Source organism: Lentinula edodes (assembly GCF_021015755.1).
Source record: "Lentinula edodes strain Le(Bin) 0899 ss11 chromosome Unknown C8R40scaffold_3, whole genome shotgun sequence".
Taxonomy (NCBI): domain Eukaryota; kingdom Fungi; phylum Basidiomycota; class Agaricomycetes; order Agaricales; family Omphalotaceae; genus Lentinula; species Lentinula edodes.
The window spans coordinates 743,901-761,710 of NW_025764309.1; the positions used below are offsets into that span (position 1 = coordinate 743,901).

Sequence of the window (17,810 nt, forward strand, 5' to 3'; positions counted from 1 at the left end):
TAGTTATTTCGCCACGTGGGTCAAGCGCCCGCAACTTTGGGTTTCTAAGAGTCTTATTTGGTAAAAGTAACTTTATTTCAATTTTACTTGTTGACGAAGTCGAAGTACAAAATCCAGTTCATTTAAATTACTCCAAAAATATCCTTCTGAATTCAATCTCGTGAGGCTACAAGGACTACAGTTCATCGCGAGGAGCGACGACATTGCCTTCCTCGTCTATCTCCTCCATCTCAATGGAAAGCTGAAACCAGTACGACGTCAGTAAAGTCATCAGCAAACAGATAGCGATGCATACATCATCCTGCATATGTGGGGGAACATATACTCCTGCCTTTCCGTCCTCCGGGGGCATCTGGTACAATTCCTCGAATGCAGGAAGCTCAGGGTCCACAGGAGGAGCAGGTTTTACTGTGTCGTCTGTAGGTGCATGTTCTGAGACACCCAAGGATCTTCTCAGCACGCGGTCGACTCTTCCGAAGAAACTACAGGAAGTTGATGAAAAGCCCGTAAACTAATTGCGGTTGTACTCACTCATTTGTACTCGGTACCTCAAAACCGGAACGGATAAGCGCGCCATCGAGAAGAATAGATGCAACCTCTTCGAGTTCTTCCTCGGCTTCAACATCCCTCCCTTCTTCCTCAGTGGGGAGTGCTTCAACCTTCTTGAGGAGACCTTCGATTAAAGGAGACCTAGGGTTAATTTCGAGTACTCTGGCTTTCATAGCGAAATCGTGCATGGGATTCTTTCCTGCACCTGGGTTTGAGGCTGTGGAAAGAAATATTCATACAGGCTACTGTGAAGTAAGCAAAGACAAAACCGACTGACCCATCATTCGCTGAACGTTAGCAGTGTAGCCGAAACTATCTGCCACAATGGCAACAGGACTTGTAACAAGTCTATTGGAGATGACGACTGCAACGAGTTAGCTTGGCAGCCAGTAGTTCAGACTTGACACTTCCATACCATCACGTACAACACCGCGGCCCTGCTTTTGAAGGTATTCCATCAGAGGCTTATACTTCTGCGCGGCCTCTTTCTGTTGTTCCTTTTCTTCCTCTTCATCTGTGTCTTATCCAAAGCGGGAATTCAATGAATAACTCATATCGAGAGGTAATAACCTCACCTTCGTCTCCGAATTTAAGACCGACTTTCGCAATATCCTGGAAAGGTACGTTTCTACAAAAATAGTTAGTCCTCCATTGAATGTCCACAGCACATCCGACTTACTTCCATCGACGTATGTTTTGAACAAATATTTCATCCAGGGGTTCAGTGAACAAAAGAACTTCATATCCTCGAGCATGAAGCTTTTCCACAAAAACACTCTTTGCGAGTTCCTGAGGATTCTCGCCCATCTCTGCCAAGTAAAAAATCTGTATTGCATTAGTGAACAATATTTGCCCATTGTATGCAGAAGAATACCTGCTTCTGGCCTTGCTTTCTGTTTTCGAGATACTACCGGAATCAATGGTAAATAATCTGAGTCTATGATAACACAAGCAGCATACCTGGTCGAGGGTAGTGAAATTTCGGTGGTTGGTAGTGAATCTCGTTATGGCGGCCAATTTTTCCCTGTTCTTTTGATCTTCGACGGCTCCGAGCTTTAGGATTCCACCAAAGATCTCGTAGAATTTTTCGAATTTTTCACTATCTTCGGTTTCCAAGTCAGCCATTTTGTTGAAAAGCTGGATGATACGCTTGAGGATGATGGACTTCAGCTGTCTTAGGAACGCCGTAGATTGAAGTGTTTCTCGAGAGACATTCAAAGGCAGGTCCTCCGCTATCGAAGCCTGGTGAGCGGAATCCTCAATCTGTGGATAGACATAGACACATACCATCTACCACTACCTTAACCCAGCTGGCCCATTTCGGTAACGCATCCTCCCCGAGATCGTTGGTTATAAATACACGCTTGACCATGAGCTTGATGTCTTTTGACTGAGAGAGTAGCGGCTGTTGCCAGTAGGAATCCTCACTGCTCGTAGGCACATTGTCAGTTGATTCCTGGCATCGAAATAGGGACATACATTTTATCTGGAAGGAAGACAATTGCTTTGAACGATACACCGGACCCCGAATCTCCAGAAAAATGAGTCCATGTCATCGGAGGTGAAAAGTCCTTAAAGAACGCGTTGTAGAACAGAGTGTATTCCTCTACTCGAGATTAGAGCCTATGATGAACTATAGAGAACAGCTAACCCACCATCAGTAACCTCCTTAGGGTCACTACGAGTAAGTAAATGAGTTAGACTCTCATAGGAAGAGAAAAGACGACCTACCGAGTCCAGATGGGAGGTTGGCCATTCAGGCGTACCCATTCGTCAACTGTTATAGACTTCATTTTTGGAGGAGCCGGTGTTTGTTCTTCTTCAGAAACATCCTCGATGACAGCTTCGTCGGTATCATCGGCATCGGCATCGTCCGTGTCGCTGGTGGGTTTGGGTACAGACTCTGCGGATTGAGTTTCTTCTAGAATCACATCCTCATCGGGAACTTCATCGGTCCTCTGAGTGAATAGGTATATAGGGAACGATGTAGAGAACGAAGAGTGTTTCGACCTATATGTGCCTTTAATTAAAAAATGCCTCGCCTTAGGAACACACAATACTCACACCAACGCAGTAATTTCCTGGTTCTCAAGATACTCTGAAGAATCATCTTTGAGCTCCAATGTGATTTCTGTTCCACGACCAAGAGTGTTTCCCCGAGGGTCAGGGAATATTTCGAAGGAACTATCTTCAGATGATGAGCTGAAGACATACTGGGCAGGCTCAGGGTATTTCTCCGATTTCGCAGGTACAGACGCGACATGGACCTTGTCTGCAACGAGAAAACTACTGTAGAAGCCAAGTCCAAATGCTCCAATGAGATTTCCAGTTGCGGCTCCTTCTGCACCTTCAGCCCGAGCAAGGAAGTCGGAAGTGCCCGATTTTGCGAGGGTACCCTACATAACATGAACTTTGGTCTTCGAGTATACACAGGAATGTGCCCACCAAGTTCGTTGTAAGCTCTTCCGGGCCCATCCCGATTCCTGTGTCTACAAGGGGATAAGGTCAACGGCACTAGAATAAGACATGGTAACTCACCTGTTATTATAAGCTTTCCACCTTTGCCATCCTCATTCTTCACGGCCTTGATCGTGATATTGAGAGGGTCTGTGCCGTCCCAGACGGTTTTGTCGATTAAAGCAGTAAGCCGGAGCTTTTCAATAGCGTCGTTGGCATTGGAAATAAGTTCACGAAGAAAGATTTCCCTATTGCAAGAGTACGATGAACATTCAGTGGATGAAAATTACAACGAAGACTTGCTTGTGCGAGTAGAGACTATGCAAGGAGTGTAAGCACTTCTTCTACATTCAGTTCTTCAGAAGCTTCAGATACACACCTATTTATAACGATCTTCCGCATACGCGCTACATCGCTCTATAAGTGAAACCGTCAAAAACTTAGAGCTCATAGAAAAGACCTAGTCACGGACCTGATAGTTGAACTTTTCCTTCGGAATTTCCGCAGCATCAAAATCCTGAGCGAGTCCCAGAGACAAGAAGGGAGAGAGGAAAAGGAATGTACTGAGAAAGCGCATTTTGACCGAACAAGCAGCCCTGCGGGGAAGGATTGAAGATATACGAGTGAGAGTTTAATTATATATTCCTCCGCAGAAGCTCCTCCACTTGAATTGCACTGACGTGTCAACAGTCGTGTCGTTTCCTTTAAGTTTAAGCTCATCAGCTTCATTGGGCTGTCACAATTTAATGGGTGACCGACTCACGGGTACTCACGGTCGCGAAGTGTCACGCGGTTGCCTCAAAATTAGATTATGTCATGTTCTACTGTTCTGAACTTCTTCAAATTGTTTCAGTAGTAGCTCTTCAGTCATGGGTCGCTGACCATCACAACCATCATCGACGATTTTCAAAACGGCGGACAGTGTTGCCGAGTTGATGCATAGGTCCCAACCGCCATCGTTGAAGCTAATTTGTTTTGAATATACTCAAATTCTCATTAGGCAGAAATTGGGAAACAACTGCGATCAATATTCAAACACTTGGAAGGTGAACAGATAGTTTCGGTGCAGAGAGTTGGGACAGATAGTCCTGTGGTATGGTGGAGAATCGAGATCAGTATTGCACACTATTATACAAAGGAAGACATACGTACTCTAATCCACTGCTCCCGCTGTTCCGCAATATGATCAAATACGATATAACGCTTGTCGTTCTGAACAAAAGCTTCAGATGAGAATTCTAGAATAAGTTTACCAGACTCACTCGGAGAACTTTTTCCATTTCCTCAACGTCAACATTCTTGGCTAGAACTTTCATATCCACCTTCGTGCCGAGGCCTTCACTCTCGGCATCGTCCTCATCTGCTTTCACTCCGCCATCAACACCTTCACCTCCAATTTTCCCTAAACGACCCCAAAATTCCACAAACGAATTCTCGGACAACATCTGGTCAAATGCCTTCCGCGAAGCATGCGTCCGCTCCCGCTGCCACTTTTCAAACTCTTGCTGTAGTGCTCTCTCACTCATCCCCAACTTGGACGTTGGAGTCGAGGACATCAGTGAAGAGACTGGCAGATGATCAAAGGTTGTTGCTAGCGATGGCGCATGCGAGTCGAATAGGACATGTAGACTCGCAAGATGTTTAGAGCGTAATTTCGAAATATGTTCATGGAAGAGATGGAGTTGCTGATTTAAGGGAAGAGGAGTATCATTGAATCGAGGGTCGGTCTGAAGTTGGGGGAGTGCGTTTGGCCAAGATATCTGGAAGGACAAATTAATTGCTGCGTCAGTCAATGGACTCTCCGTACCTGTGGATCGCGTATGGCGTCTAGAAGTAGTGTACTTTCACATCACAAGTCAATTTGACACCCGTAGCTCGACAGACAAATACGCACTTGAATTCTCGTTCCCCTTCTTCCTTGTTCAACTCCATCCTGGATTTCCTGGTGTTTGCTTCGACTTTTTCTCGCTCAAGGCGGACTTTTTCTTCCCTTTCCTTCACAGCACGCACCTTCTTCTCCCTCTTGCTTTCTGATCTGGATATTTCGTTGTATTTCTGATCCGTTGAGTCTGTATTTGCAACTGAAGGACTGCCGAGTTTTGCTTTGACAAATGTGTTGAACAGCTCCTCCCGCAATGAGGACGAACCGACTGCATCGTACCGGGGGTCTTTGACGAGATCTTTCTTGATCTGTTTGCCAACCCAGTTAGCGGAGGCGATATTGAAAAATTACTTGAACAAACTTCTTTCCAGACGCAACCTTCCTTGATATCAGCGTGCTCTTTGAGCAAAGCAAGGAAATCTGCTTCTGCTTTCTGTGCCGCGGCCTTCTTTTCTGATTTATAAGGATGAGCACAAGCGTAAAAATCTGTGCAACACGAAACATATGTACTTTCCCCCAGGTCTCGAATGAAGTCTCTGAATGCCTTCTCACGTTCGCGGTCATCTCTGCCCCAACCATAGAATCGTCTGTCCTTCTTCCACGTCCGACGAAAATCAGTCCAGCTTGTCCGTGTGCTTTTGACTTCAGCGTTCAAGAGAGAGTCAAACTCTTCTTTAGGCGTGCGCGACTCTTTATTTACCGCATTACGGCGAAGTTCCCGGGCGCGATCCCGACAATATTCATCAAAAGCTTCCCGGCGAGCAGAGACAGACGGAAGTAGGACATATCTCGGGTCCGAAACAAATTTTGGTAAAGATGTGTCCCAAGGATACAGTGGATTGATATCTTTTTCCCGAAGTAATGTCTGCAAACAAAGTAAGCTGGAAACGAGACAAAAGCACGCTTGTCTACCTTGAAAAGCGCTTTCGCTTCTTCAATCGAGAGATCCACCTTTTCAGGCATAACTATTTGTGCCTCCTTTGCCCGTTTGAGCTCCGCCTCGGCTTCTTGTCGAGCCTCCTCTTCGGCGCGTTTTTTCTCCTCCTCCGCCTCTGCAGCCAGCTGAGCAGCAGCCTCTCGTTGCCATTCTTCTTCCTCTTCACTTTCATCCTCTTCATCTTCGTCTTCCGGAGCTTCCTCGATTCTTATTTTCTTCGTTATAACAACTTCATCAAGATGTGTGTCTTCTGTTTCTCCCGCTTTCCGTTTGGCCGTATCCTTAATCTCAGCCTTCACCCTCTCTACCTCCAGCATCTCTTCAGCCTGCATAAGATGTTCTCCTTCCCCAGCCTTCTTTTCATTCAATTCCAGCTGTGCTACTGCATCTTTGATCTCATCTGGGACCGACCATATACTTTGTTTCTTGACTTTGTGAGAGTAGAACACATTCCCTTCTGTTGTCTTCACTCGGATCCAATCGGTATCAGGTATCTGGGTCTTTGTCAACGGTCTTTCCTTCTTTTTCGGAGGCTGTACAGGCGGGATGTTTTGGAAAGAGGGGAGCGGTCGTATGTAGGTGGATTCCTTGGTTTGTACATTGTAATAATATAACTGACCTCCGGGTCCTAACATATACGTGAGAAAGGATACAGACATCAAGCTAGTGCATACCTGGGTGCTCTGTCCATCCTGGAGGAAGTGGAGGAGGCGCAAAGGCAGCAAACGGTTGCAATGACATGCTAAAGTTGAAATAAGGCTGCTCGGAGCCTGGTCCTACCTGGGAAGCCGACAGTTTACCAAATTTAGTCGTTTTTGCCACGGCCACGGGGAATGCTTAGCGCCTAGTATATCAGAAGCGCATACTATTCGCGACTTGAACTATGTAGCTTGAACCCGACTTCAACGGTTCGTGTCTCCAGTGATCAAGTGACCAGTCGTCGAGGAACGCATGCATGGCAATTGATGGCAATATCCAAAAGTCGTCAGTTAAACGGAAGTCGTCCATTGAAACAAGAGCCGGCACTTATCGCGGTGACACTGGAGCCGTGTATCAATCAATCTATCTACCTAAGAAGGCCCCGATAAATTCATAAAACGCCGAAAGTCTATATATACAGCAGATGCAATGTTTGGAACTTAAAGTTCAGTTATTCGTTCGATTTTGGTTCCCAAAGTATAATTGTTCTGGTGGAGATTCCGGGGGTCTGTACACGGTACGGTTCCTATCTCTTAATTAACATACTCACTTGTATATACGATACTTCCAAGTCCCATGATGCTCAACGCTCCCGCCCAGTATAAATACTGGGACCTATGACTTTCCACGGACAAGGATCTCAGTTTCACTTCCCTTTTATTCCTGGACCTCTCCAAAGGAAATGCCTTCTCAAGAAATTGTCGATTATGAGCGCAAAATGACTAGAAGAGTGCTATGGAAACTTGACTGCCATGTCCTTCCTCCTTTGGCCCTGGTTAGCTCTATCTTTGTCGATGCTTTTTCCAATCATGAAATGGTTTGTACATAGCTGTGGCTTGCGAATTTCATTGATAGAAGCAACGTCGGAAACGCAAGGTAATTGTCCTTTCCTTGGGCTTGGGCTTCACTCAAAATAATCTACAGGATCGCGGGGTTGGAGACAGACACTCATCTACACGGTAATCAGTTTAATACAGTGCTCGCTGGTGCGTGTCTTGTCGTACGTGATGATTGTCAATCCTAATACATGTCCAGTCTTTTACGTATCGTAAGACAATTCACTTTTCGTCCTCATCTACACATTCCCAGACTCGTTCATGTTATTTCCTAAGCTATATGCTGGTTGAGATGCCCTCGAACTGGATCCTAAAGAAGCTGGGAGCAAATGTCTGTCACAATCTCAACGTGTTCACTCGTTACATAGATATTAATCATTTTTCCATCCGATAGCGTTGGCTTCCCATCATCGTATGGTATGACTTATCAACGCGAAGTAATTTTCCATCACCTTCCACTCATTCGTTCCATCAGTGCTTGGGGCATTGTTACCACTCTAACGGGATTGGTCCACAATCTTGGTGGTATTCTTGCAATCCGAATTGTGCTTGGAGCGTGCGAGGGTGGCCTTCTTCCTGGAATGGTTTGTTTCAGTGGTCATTCCTTGTTCGACTGCTCACATATTTCGCAGATCCTTTATCTGAGCACAATATACAAGCGGCATGAACTCCAACTTCGGTGCGTACATACATTTATAATAGTGTATCATTCATCAATGTTTCATAGTGTCGGGATATTCTACGCCTCTGGTGAGAGTCTAACCCAGCTGATGGCTTTGGCGCATAAATTTTACGGTTTATGTAGCCTCATTGTCTGGTGCTTTTGGAGGTACTATCCTGAGGCTGTAATTATTTTTATGCTGACTACAAAAACAATAGGTCTTCTTGCTACTGCAATCCTCAAGATGGACGGCATCGGTGGCCTCGCAGGCTGGAGATGGATTTTCATACTTGAGGGAATCTGCACCATCTTATTTTGTCTCGTAGCTGCCATCTACCTCCCCGCCGATATTGCTTCGGCCCGCTTTCTCACAACCGAAGAGCGAGAATTTGCAGGTACTTACATCATACTTCACATGCGGAACTGATATAACTCAAATTCAGTTGCTCGATTCAATCTTGATCTTCCGCCCAAGTTAGCACAAGGCACTGACGGCGAGAAGAACAGTGTCGATATCAATGAGAAGGAGAAGCCGAGCGAATTTCATAGAGAAAATGCATCTGAGGATCTAATTTCGTCAAGGGTCACTCAAGAAGAAGAACAATTCGAATGGAAGGAAGTCATGAGGGGTATGTTGATATTTTTTGCTTTTCGGAGTGCTCCAACGATCTTCCACAACGTAGGTGTGTTAGATGTACAGACTTGGTTAACAGGCTTTGCCTACTTTGGACTCATCGTCAGTCTCTATTCTTATTCCTTATTCCTGTAAGTTTGACTTTCAACTCGTTTGTGATGGGAGTTAACTCGCTATGAACCAGTCCCACGATTGTTGCGGGCCTGGGTTACACTGGCTCAGCGGCCCAATTACATACAGGTATACTCTGCTATTCTTTGTAGGAAAAAACTTACCACTCATGTGGTTGTGTAGTACCTCCATACGTTCCAGCGGTTGTGCTTACAGGTATTGGTTATGTTAAATCTGGCTTTTTTGATTTGACACGTTCATTGAACTTTGAATAGTATTCATCGCATTCCTGAGCGACCGATTCCGCTGGCGTGGGCCTTTCATCTTAATCTGTCTTCCTATTGCTATTGTTGGCGAGTAACTTCCCTGATCATAATTACTTGCTTTTTGTTCAAGCCTAAATTTGGTATCTAGGATATATTGTTGCAATCACTGCAGAGACGGACACTGGCCGATACGCTGCTGTTTTTCTCATGGCCACTGGAGTGTACGGCTTTTCATTTATGCGGTTCCGACTTCCATACTCAACGAGTGTCTGTAGATATCCCTCCGGTCCTTCAATATTGTGAGAGTAGATGTTAATTATCAAAACATAAGCAGCAGGTACCAACTTTTCACGTAGATCTATTCTCCCTAATAACAGCAACGGGCACTACAAGAGGGCTACTACGACAGCATTACAATTGGCGATTGCAAATTGCGGGTCAGTTACAGCAGCTACTTTGGTCGTTAATCTTTTTGAGCAGCACTAAATAACTCCAGGGGATTTGTGGCAACCTTTGCATATACACCTGGTTTGTTCAATTTATTTTTGTCTCAATAATAACTCTCATCCCCTCAAATTAGACCAAGCTCCAAAATACATTAGGGGGCATACAATCGTGCTCTGCTTTTTGATATTAGCCTGGATTTTGATAGCTGCGAACGTGTACGAAAGCTCGGTCCTTGTCTCAAAATCAATCTGTTCATGATTTCTTTAGCTGTTACTGTCTGTGGGAAAACAAGGCCAGGGCAGATGGTCGACGCCAACACAATCTTATCCAGTATCAAGAATTATGGAATTCAGGAAGAACCAGTGCGCCAATCGGTAATCTCAAATGTTCTCGGATTCATGAATGCGCAACTTACTAAATTGTTCCAGGTGATCGTCATCCTGACTTCCGCTTCACACTATGAATCCATCATGAGCAAGATAACATCGTAAGATCAGTGTCGGGCTTTTAGAGATACATGGACGTTGACGGATGAAGTATGAGTTGTAGTATAACAATGTACTAAGTCGAATAAATACTATGAAGTAACATGTGAATGGGGCTACAATTATCATACATAGAACCTGGGAAGGTGTTAGTAATATTCTATAGAGGTGTATGGACTTACTTTTTGTTGATTTGATACAGGAATAGCTCAAAGTTGAACTTGGCTCTACCGTCGAACAAGGAAATGAAGGAACGCTGCTCATACTTTGCCTGAAGGAGCTCCTCCATACGAACATCTTCAGAAGCAACGCGCGAGGAAACCCCAAACGCGGAAGACTCTAGTGTGATGGTGAAAATTCCGGCAGTGTTTGAAGACATTGTGATATTGAGCTTATCGAATTGACGAGGAGAATATTGGTCAATGGACAGTAGGATCCCCTTGTCATAAAGATATTTTGCGGTATAGAGGTAAGAGCCGAACTGGGGACTTTGACCTGCCTTTTGCAAGTCTCGGAGATGAAAGTATTGTTTAGTGAACGGTAGAACGAAGCGCTTTTTTCTGGAGATGTTCGAGTTATCGGACGATTCCATGAACTACATATAAGCACGTACCCAGATTTTCCCCGCTGCATGGTGTTCATCGCAGCGTCGACGTAATTATGATAACTGTCGATCTGCTCCTGGAAATACTTTTTGCGTTCTGCCAGATGCTGCAGTGCCTCGTTCATACTCTCCATTTCCTGTTGTCGCTGTAGGCGCTTGCGATGTTTGCTGCGAACATCTCCAGCAATAGCATTCAGAATTCCTTGAAATCCGTCATCGCGAGATATCTTTTGTAGGCTCTCTAATTTGAGTAAATGCTGAATCGCCATAGCTTTCACAGCAGCGAAATTAAGTCTGGCCAAAGGTTAGATGAGCATGTCCGCAATGAATGTAAGATTGCCCACAGTCGAATATCCTCGAGGCGATAAGCAGCATCCGCACCGATAGCGGAAGCCTGTCGCCTAGGAATTTGCCGAGCTTCATTGGCTATCTCAGCGTCCAGAATGTCTTCCCAAACGCTCTCATCCTCTTCAGTAACTGGACGAAGCAATGCTCCAAGCAAATCTTGCGTTGGCTGAACTCGAAGTATTGCGAGAACTCCTCGTTTAGCTTGAACCCAAAGTGTCTTTTCTTCCGCTAGAGGATCTAAGATTCGGAGTGAGGACGAGCTGATGGATTCAATGATTTTCCCTGTACCTTCAACGTTGGCGAAACGGTTCGTGAGCTCCAAGGTAATGGTTCTGTCGCGTGCGTCTTTGAGCTCTTCATTGCCAAAGTTAGGAACCCCGTTGAGCTCCGTCAAGATAGCTCTGATAGCGTCATCCGGAGCAGGAGCCTGAGAACTATGAATCACGTGAAATATTTGATGGTTTACAGAGACTTACTACTTCACTGAGATGTTGGACTATCAATGCATGCATTGAGTAAATCTCATTTGGGGAGATATATATGGGCTTCGGTGGAACAGTAGCATCCAAGAATTCGTGGGCATGAAATGTTGTCTCGGCATCGGGAACATTGGCAACTGGAAGATATTTTGAACTAGAAGGTAAGTACAACAGCAACTAAAAGCATACCCTCGAGCATCCAGCTGGAGATTTGGGAAATGGCTCTTGAAACAAACTCGTTGATGGGCATCATGTTCGGACTATGATCGTCGAACACAGCGCCACCGGTAATTTGTGTCAAAACTCTGGATATTTGGGCAAGATTCTTGCGGCTTGAGATATCAACAGTCTTGGACACGATGTCGAACGTTTCCGGAGCGCTAAAGAGGTCATGAATCGTGCGCACAAAAATATTGGACCTTATACATACACTATAGCCGGGTTGATATATCGATAGTAAACCAGCCTACCGACACATGCAGCGTACGCCTCTTCTGGTGCATCAGGAAACCTTTCCTACGTAGAATAGGTAAGTTAACATGAAGAGTTTACTGAGACGCAGGGCACGCACACGGACACAAGCTAGAGTTTCGCGAGCGAGGTATTTCATACTGAAAGGCATCTTCTTAGTAGATTGTATGATGGCGGCAACAAAACGATCGGTCCATAGTTGCAATGCCTGAAGATCTAGAACAAATTCATGAGCAGAGTAAATCGAATCTATGATTCAGACGTACGCCTAATGAATATGGGCCTCGTAGCGGGATCGTCCAAAGCTTGGCGGAACGATACATCCTTCGGCTGTGAGCTTGGTCTACCAGCTCTCATTTCTTCCAACTCAATCCTAGCGCGATGGACCTAAAAGACAGTGATTAAGCAGTAATTACCTAAGGATATATAATGCGGACGCACGACGGTGGGGTCAACTTCAAAGTCAAGGTCATCATCTTCTACTATCTGACGTATTAAGGTTTGGAAAGTGTCCCGAGCATATGCAATTTGCTTGGGTCGAACATAGTGTACAGCGATGTTGATGTACATCGGGTGACCATCGATGATATCCTGGATGGAGCGCGCCGCACTGACTTCGTTGTAGATTGAAGACTAACAGAGAGTGTTCACTGAGTAGAATAATAATAATTAGATATATACAAGAAACTCACTTGGAACAGCTTAAGTAACAAGAAATCTTCCCGACGATCCTGACCAAAACCATATAGTGTCAGAACGGCGGCTTCCGTGAAACGTCTATCCTTCTCCGGAGTATCGTCTCTCGAAAGCCGAACAAAAAGTCTACTAAGATACTCCGAATGCGTTTGGAGGTGGTAGAACAATTGTTGATATAATTCTAATTTGCGTCGAGCTGTCTGATCAAGGGTGTTAGGACCAGCAAAAGGGTCTCCATGGGCTGCTAGAAGATGACTCCGAGCAGCATGAGCAGCAGCACTATCTGCACCAAGCCCACGCCGAGCTTTCAGTACGTCCTCGAAACTTTTCACGTTCTGCACAACCAAGGCAATTTTCACATCAAGATCAGTGACGTCACTTTCCAGTGCCTGATTTTCGCGGATGTTTTCCACGACTTTCTTTCGGAGCCGCTCAACCTTGAGCTCTTCTTGAAAGTCTGTCTCTGAATCGTCAAGGAGATGGACAAAGTTTTTGATAGTTCCGACCGTGACATTCTTGCCCATTGTTAATTGACGATATTGCTCACGAGTCTCCTTTGCTCGGAAGAGCGACTGGATCTTGACAACCTTGCTCAGGTTGGCACGATAATAGTCCATTTTCGCACGAAACTTCTTGCGTTGGACCAATCCACGTAGCATTGCTTGAAGCACCGTCGCTACATGTTCGTTGTTATGTAGATGGTCTCTCCAGCGGTAATACAAATCGCGTGATAGTGCGCCTCGAACAGCAGCTTGCAAGCCCACAACATCTGGGGCAATGAAGTCGAGCTTCCGAGTGATTTCGCGATGTCGATTGCGTGCCAACGCTGCCCGCGCTAATGACTGCATTCCATGAACGGCTTTGATCGTCTTGACCTCTGATAACGCTTTACCGAGATTCTCGTGCTTTTGTCGTGCGAGGCCAGCCCTTGCGCGCGCCTGGAAGCCAACAACAAGCGGTGTTGCTTTTCTCAAGCCACGAATAAGAAGTAAGAGACGTTTCCTAGCAAGGTACGTCCTGACAGCAGCTTGGATACGGACCACTGTCTGGCTCACGTCTTCTAGTTTTGCCATCTGCTTTCTCATCTGTCTCCTGACCAATACTCCCCGACAATGAGCCTGCAATGCGATATAGCATGGCGAAAGACGGTACATCAGTGCGGCACGCTGAGAAAATTTCCGCCTGAAAAGAACAGCTCTCCCCTGAGCTTGGAAGGCAGCAATCGACGATAGTACTTCAGGATGTGAGAATGTCCTCGCGAGCTCGTTATGTGTCTGACGCGTCAATTTCGCCCGAGCAATCGACTGTAAGTTCACAAAAACTCTTTTGCTGCTTCGAAGAGCCCCTCGAAGACGATTGTACCGCCGACGCAGTAGTACACCACGAAGCTGAGCCTGCAGTTTGACAACTGAAACAGACGAATCAGCTATCCGGGAAAGATGTGAGTACCATCTCTTCCGAGCTAGTGCTCCACGGATTCTTGCTTGTAAAGCCACCGCCCATGGACGAAGGTCGTTGCGGGCATTGCGTTGCTGTAACATATGCCTCCTAGTCATGGCGGCTCTGCATTGAGATTGCACCTTGACAATATTAGCACCACTGAGTTGCAGATGGCCATACAGTGCCTTCAGAGCTTGGCGAGCGAGATAGCCACGAGCAACGGACTGAAGCCCTAAGATGGATCCTTCGTTCTCCAAGAGTAAACGATCGCGACCTATACGTGGTAATTGAACAACAGAAAAACAAGAGGAGGAACGGACTTACGTTCATCTTCAGTTTCAACTTCTACTTCAGGCTCCTCGTTTATCTCTTTCGCTAGCTCACGTCCGACGTTCCCAAAGTTGGGCATGGCAACACCAGACGCAGTAAGACCTTTCTGAGTTGCCTGCAGCTGATCGTCAGAAAATTGGAGTTGACCAAGCAGGTTACCAATCCGTTCTGCTAATCCACGACGAGCTAGTAAATGACTGAGCACATGTTAGTACAGGATTTACAACATAGGTCCAGATCCCCAACCTGAGCGCATGTATGCAATATATGACTTTGGGTAAATTCTTCTTTTCATAAAGATCAGTGAGTTCGAAGATGAAGCACTACGGAATAGGTAAGAAGCTCGGACGTTCGATCGATTGAGATTAGCCTATACCTCTGGCAGTCCGACGTGCCGAACAAAGTTGAAGAAGTAGTTGATATTGTCTGAATGTCGAAAGTCTAATTTGGGTGCCTATATCAAAGTATAAGCAACATACGTAGCAGATCAAATCGTTGGACAAACCTCATAGATACGTCTGACAACTCCCTCTCCTTGAAACACTCTCACTAGCTTCGCAAGAACGACACCATTTCGTAAACCTTCCTCCATCTCGACCACTCCAAATCCGAGTTCCTGATCTAAACAACCCTCGACCCATTGTTGAGCTTCGCCGACATGACACAAATACTCATAAGCCTGGATAAGATGCCGTTGCGTGTCCGCCCAAAGTCCCCTCGCTAGACGAGCTGAAGGGAGCGGCGCCGGCGCATTGAAAGCTTTATTTCGAGAGAGTCGCATTCTCCCTGGAATACCTATCACGGCATCGGAGTCCGCAACGGGGGCTTCAAGCGTTGTGGCTCTCCGTGGCGTAGTATCAAAGTTTCCGTCGCGGCGCATTGCACGTCGTTCCACTCGGCTCGGCGGAGGTTCCTTCTCAACTTCCTTTTTCTCCTCTACGTGATCCTCAGTGTCACCACTAGCTATCCGCGGCAAGTGTTTACCGAAACGACGACCACCGGCGGATAGGGTGTTGCCGTATCTGGATTTGTTCTGCATGTATGAGCTTTTATATGTGGATGGAAACATAACGTTGGAGGAGGGGGAGGAGGGGGTTGGAGCGGTAATTGAATTAGCGGAGGTTGGTGAAAGCGGATTGAAGGATGTGCTTCCTGTTGACTGATGCTGAATCCTGTCCCTGTCAGATGAGACTGACGGTCGGCTATAGAGGGAAGTTGGTCGGCGTTGAACAGAAGTCGGTGTAGAGATGACACTAGAGGATTGGTCGAACATGGAAGGTGAGGAAGGTGTAGAAGGGGGTTGCGCATCATTTCTCGGAGGATTAATGCGCTTGAGAGAGCTGAAATCGACGGTATTACGACGAGCAGGAGAAGGTTGTGGAAGTGTAGGAGAAGTTGGACGTCCAATGGCACCTGCAGATCTAGAAACGTGATCGTAAGACGGCAGATGGATACGCTGACTAGACATGGTCGGCGACGGCGAATCTGCTTCGACAGTGACACCGGTGCTGTTGGGTGAAAGAGGAGTCGCAATAATAGGTGATGGTACCGATGAAGTAGTGTACCGTTTGAGATATGTAGGCGTCCGCTCTAATGGGCTCGATGTCGAATGTACCGGCGATGAATCCACAGCATTCTGGAGCTTAGCAAATGTTGTGAGCCTTGTAGGCGTTTGAGGAATGCTAGGGCTTTCGTCGATAGCATTTTCTCTGACGCGTTCTTCCCATTTCCCTCGGACAGCATCCAAACTATTAGCCACACGGTGACCAGGAGTCCACCTCCTGGTGGCTGAAGAGGTAGAAGATCCTGTGGTGTTGGTTAAGATATTGTTACTGGACTGGGAATTGGTTCTTGAAAGAGAGCCCTTCGAGGATGAGGACGTCCGTTCAAGTAATCTAGTTTGATAGGCAAAGGGACCGGACGATGATGAATTTGGCCGAGAGGAAGAAGGATTGGAAGAGCTCGATGAGAGAGAGTCTGAGCGTTGCATGGTGGGAAGATCGTAAAAGTCGTGAAATGAAGGCCAAGAGTCAAGAACTGCATTCGCCAAAAAAGGCTGATTCGGTTGTGAGGCCCACGAGATCAACGCGATCAGTATCCGTATCCTCTCTTATTTTTCTTTCCTCAATTCTCTACCACATCACAATTCTCGGCTGCTTTGAGCTCGAGTATTCCGCCGCCCTTCGAATTTTCATCGGGAACTTTGTCAAAATATGACAATCCTGACGGATTGGAATACTGAACAGAACTATGTTGACACAGTTGTAGTTCGAGATCAGCTTGGGCACTGTACTTTTATAAGCTGCAAGAAGTGCCTCTAAATAACTACAGCGTCCGAAGATGATCACTCTCCACGAAGTTACCTCATCATACCGTACAAAGTCATCTGAAGTGAGCGGGAGCACCGAGATTGAGTGAAAGAATGAGTTGGTCGGATATCCCATGAGCCTCCCTCGAACCCTCAGTACGCAGGTCTAATTCACGAACGGAATTATCTTCGTGAACTAACAGCAGTAGACTAGTACAATCCGACTCCGGAACGCATGACTTACAGTTACATACTTACTTGCGCCATTTTGCGGCTTTGCCACATTCCGCCAAGTTCGACTTGAACTCGTCTTCCGCCGCGTCTTCACGTCTTCACGTCAACCTCCGTCAAAAGCCTTCCACAGTATAGCTCTGAGAGAGATCTTCTAGCACTCCCAAATGCCTTGTACATATCTTGGATTTCCCTCCACCTTGATAATCTTCCCCTGTAATCCAACACTGGGTACATTGATTCGTTGTAGCTGTTGGATGATTAGTCTCTTGTAACAGATTATAGCTATATGATTCATGGCTATGGAAGAAATATGTCATACTCTCTTAATTTCTACAATCTATCATTCTGTAAGTAAGTATCCTTTAGTGCCGCGCCCTGCATGGCTCTGAAAGTGAATATTTTAGTTAGATATGAAACTTCATTTCCCTTTCTATCATTAGAAAGTGTGCTTCAGGAAGAGACCCAGATAGTAACCTGGCAGCATAAGAAAGTTTTGATATGGGATCATAGGGCAAATCAGGAGTCCTCTCTGAGCAGTGTGCGGGAAACCCCAAAAGCACTGCACATTTGCATCAGGCTGCAAAAGGCTGCAAACCAGTGTGCCGAAACCCCCGAAAGGCACTGCACATTTGTGTCACTGGGACACTACCATCACAAAAACTCACGACTTTTGATTGCCACTTGGTGCGAACAAGGACCTCCTCTTTCAGAGTCGGTGATGTTCTACTTTCTCATATTTTTGAGTATTTTGTCATCAGATACCAGATTCTCAATCAAGAGGCATTGATTTTAAACATGCTGTAGACTTATTAGTTTCAGTATGTTGAAGACATAACTCCCTTAGAACATGCCAGCAAAATGCCCCCGACCCGGCGAGAGTGCTTTAGGGCAAGTGCTTGAGCTTAAGTGCTTACACACCACTAACAATGACTAGCA

At 45.9% G+C, this 17,810-nt stretch overlaps 3 protein-coding genes across 3 annotated transcripts; 1 reads left to right on the forward strand and 2 right to left on the reverse strand.

Annotated features, from left to right (window-relative positions):
* Positions 1-74: 74 nt before the first annotated feature.
* C8R40DRAFT_1234192 (Hsp90 protein-domain-containing protein) lies at positions 75-6,642 on the reverse strand. Its single transcript, XM_046233357.1, has 28 exons — positions 6,500-6,642; positions 5,801-6,453; positions 5,250-5,753; positions 4,901-5,196; positions 4,814-4,847; positions 4,269-4,766; positions 4,159-4,218; positions 4,044-4,094; positions 3,687-3,739; positions 3,479-3,602; positions 3,386-3,423; positions 3,310-3,324; positions 3,088-3,254; positions 2,995-3,038; positions 2,614-2,945; positions 2,281-2,559; positions 2,205-2,227; positions 2,029-2,155; positions 1,837-1,976; positions 1,510-1,781; positions 1,424-1,456; positions 1,229-1,374; positions 1,125-1,177; positions 965-1,069; positions 827-913; positions 532-766; positions 296-482; positions 75-241 (listed from the first exon to the last, which is right to left on the reverse strand). The coding sequence occupies exons 1-28, from the start codon at positions 6,564-6,566 to the stop codon at positions 176-178; spliced, it is 4,689 nt and encodes a 1,562-aa protein (XP_046090891.1). The 5' UTR covers positions 6,567-6,642; the 3' UTR covers positions 75-175.
* Positions 6,643-7,206: 564 nt separating this feature from the next.
* C8R40DRAFT_1158429 (MFS transporter) lies at positions 7,207-9,942 on the forward strand (the record flags this gene model as incomplete). Its single annotated transcript, XM_046229734.1, has 20 exons — positions 7,207-7,299; positions 7,354-7,400; positions 7,449-7,514; positions 7,637-7,691; positions 7,755-7,777; positions 7,836-7,944; positions 7,993-8,086; positions 8,240-8,416; positions 8,501-8,650; positions 8,705-8,786; positions 8,840-8,895; positions 8,950-8,982; positions 9,042-9,119; positions 9,181-9,253; positions 9,308-9,331; positions 9,389-9,469; positions 9,529-9,560; positions 9,613-9,694; positions 9,747-9,853; positions 9,908-9,942. The coding sequence occupies 20 exons, from the start codon at positions 7,207-7,209 to the stop codon at positions 9,940-9,942; spliced, it is 1,497 nt and encodes a 498-aa protein (XP_046090892.1).
* A 200-nt stretch (positions 9,943-10,142) lies between these two features.
* Positions 10,143-16,322, reverse strand: C8R40DRAFT_1034426 (ras GTPase-activating protein; the record flags this gene model as incomplete). Its single annotated transcript, XM_046223428.1, has 15 exons — positions 10,143-10,524; positions 10,578-10,862; positions 10,913-11,153; positions 11,205-11,343; positions 11,393-11,532; positions 11,585-11,775; positions 11,826-11,911; positions 11,967-12,082; positions 12,133-12,253; positions 12,308-12,499; positions 12,559-14,276; positions 14,327-14,529; positions 14,579-14,655; positions 14,709-14,786; positions 14,838-16,322. The coding sequence occupies 15 exons, from the start codon at positions 16,320-16,322 to the stop codon at positions 10,143-10,145; spliced, it is 5,454 nt and encodes a 1,817-aa protein (XP_046090893.1).
* Between the last annotated feature and the right edge of the window lie 1,488 nt (positions 16,323-17,810).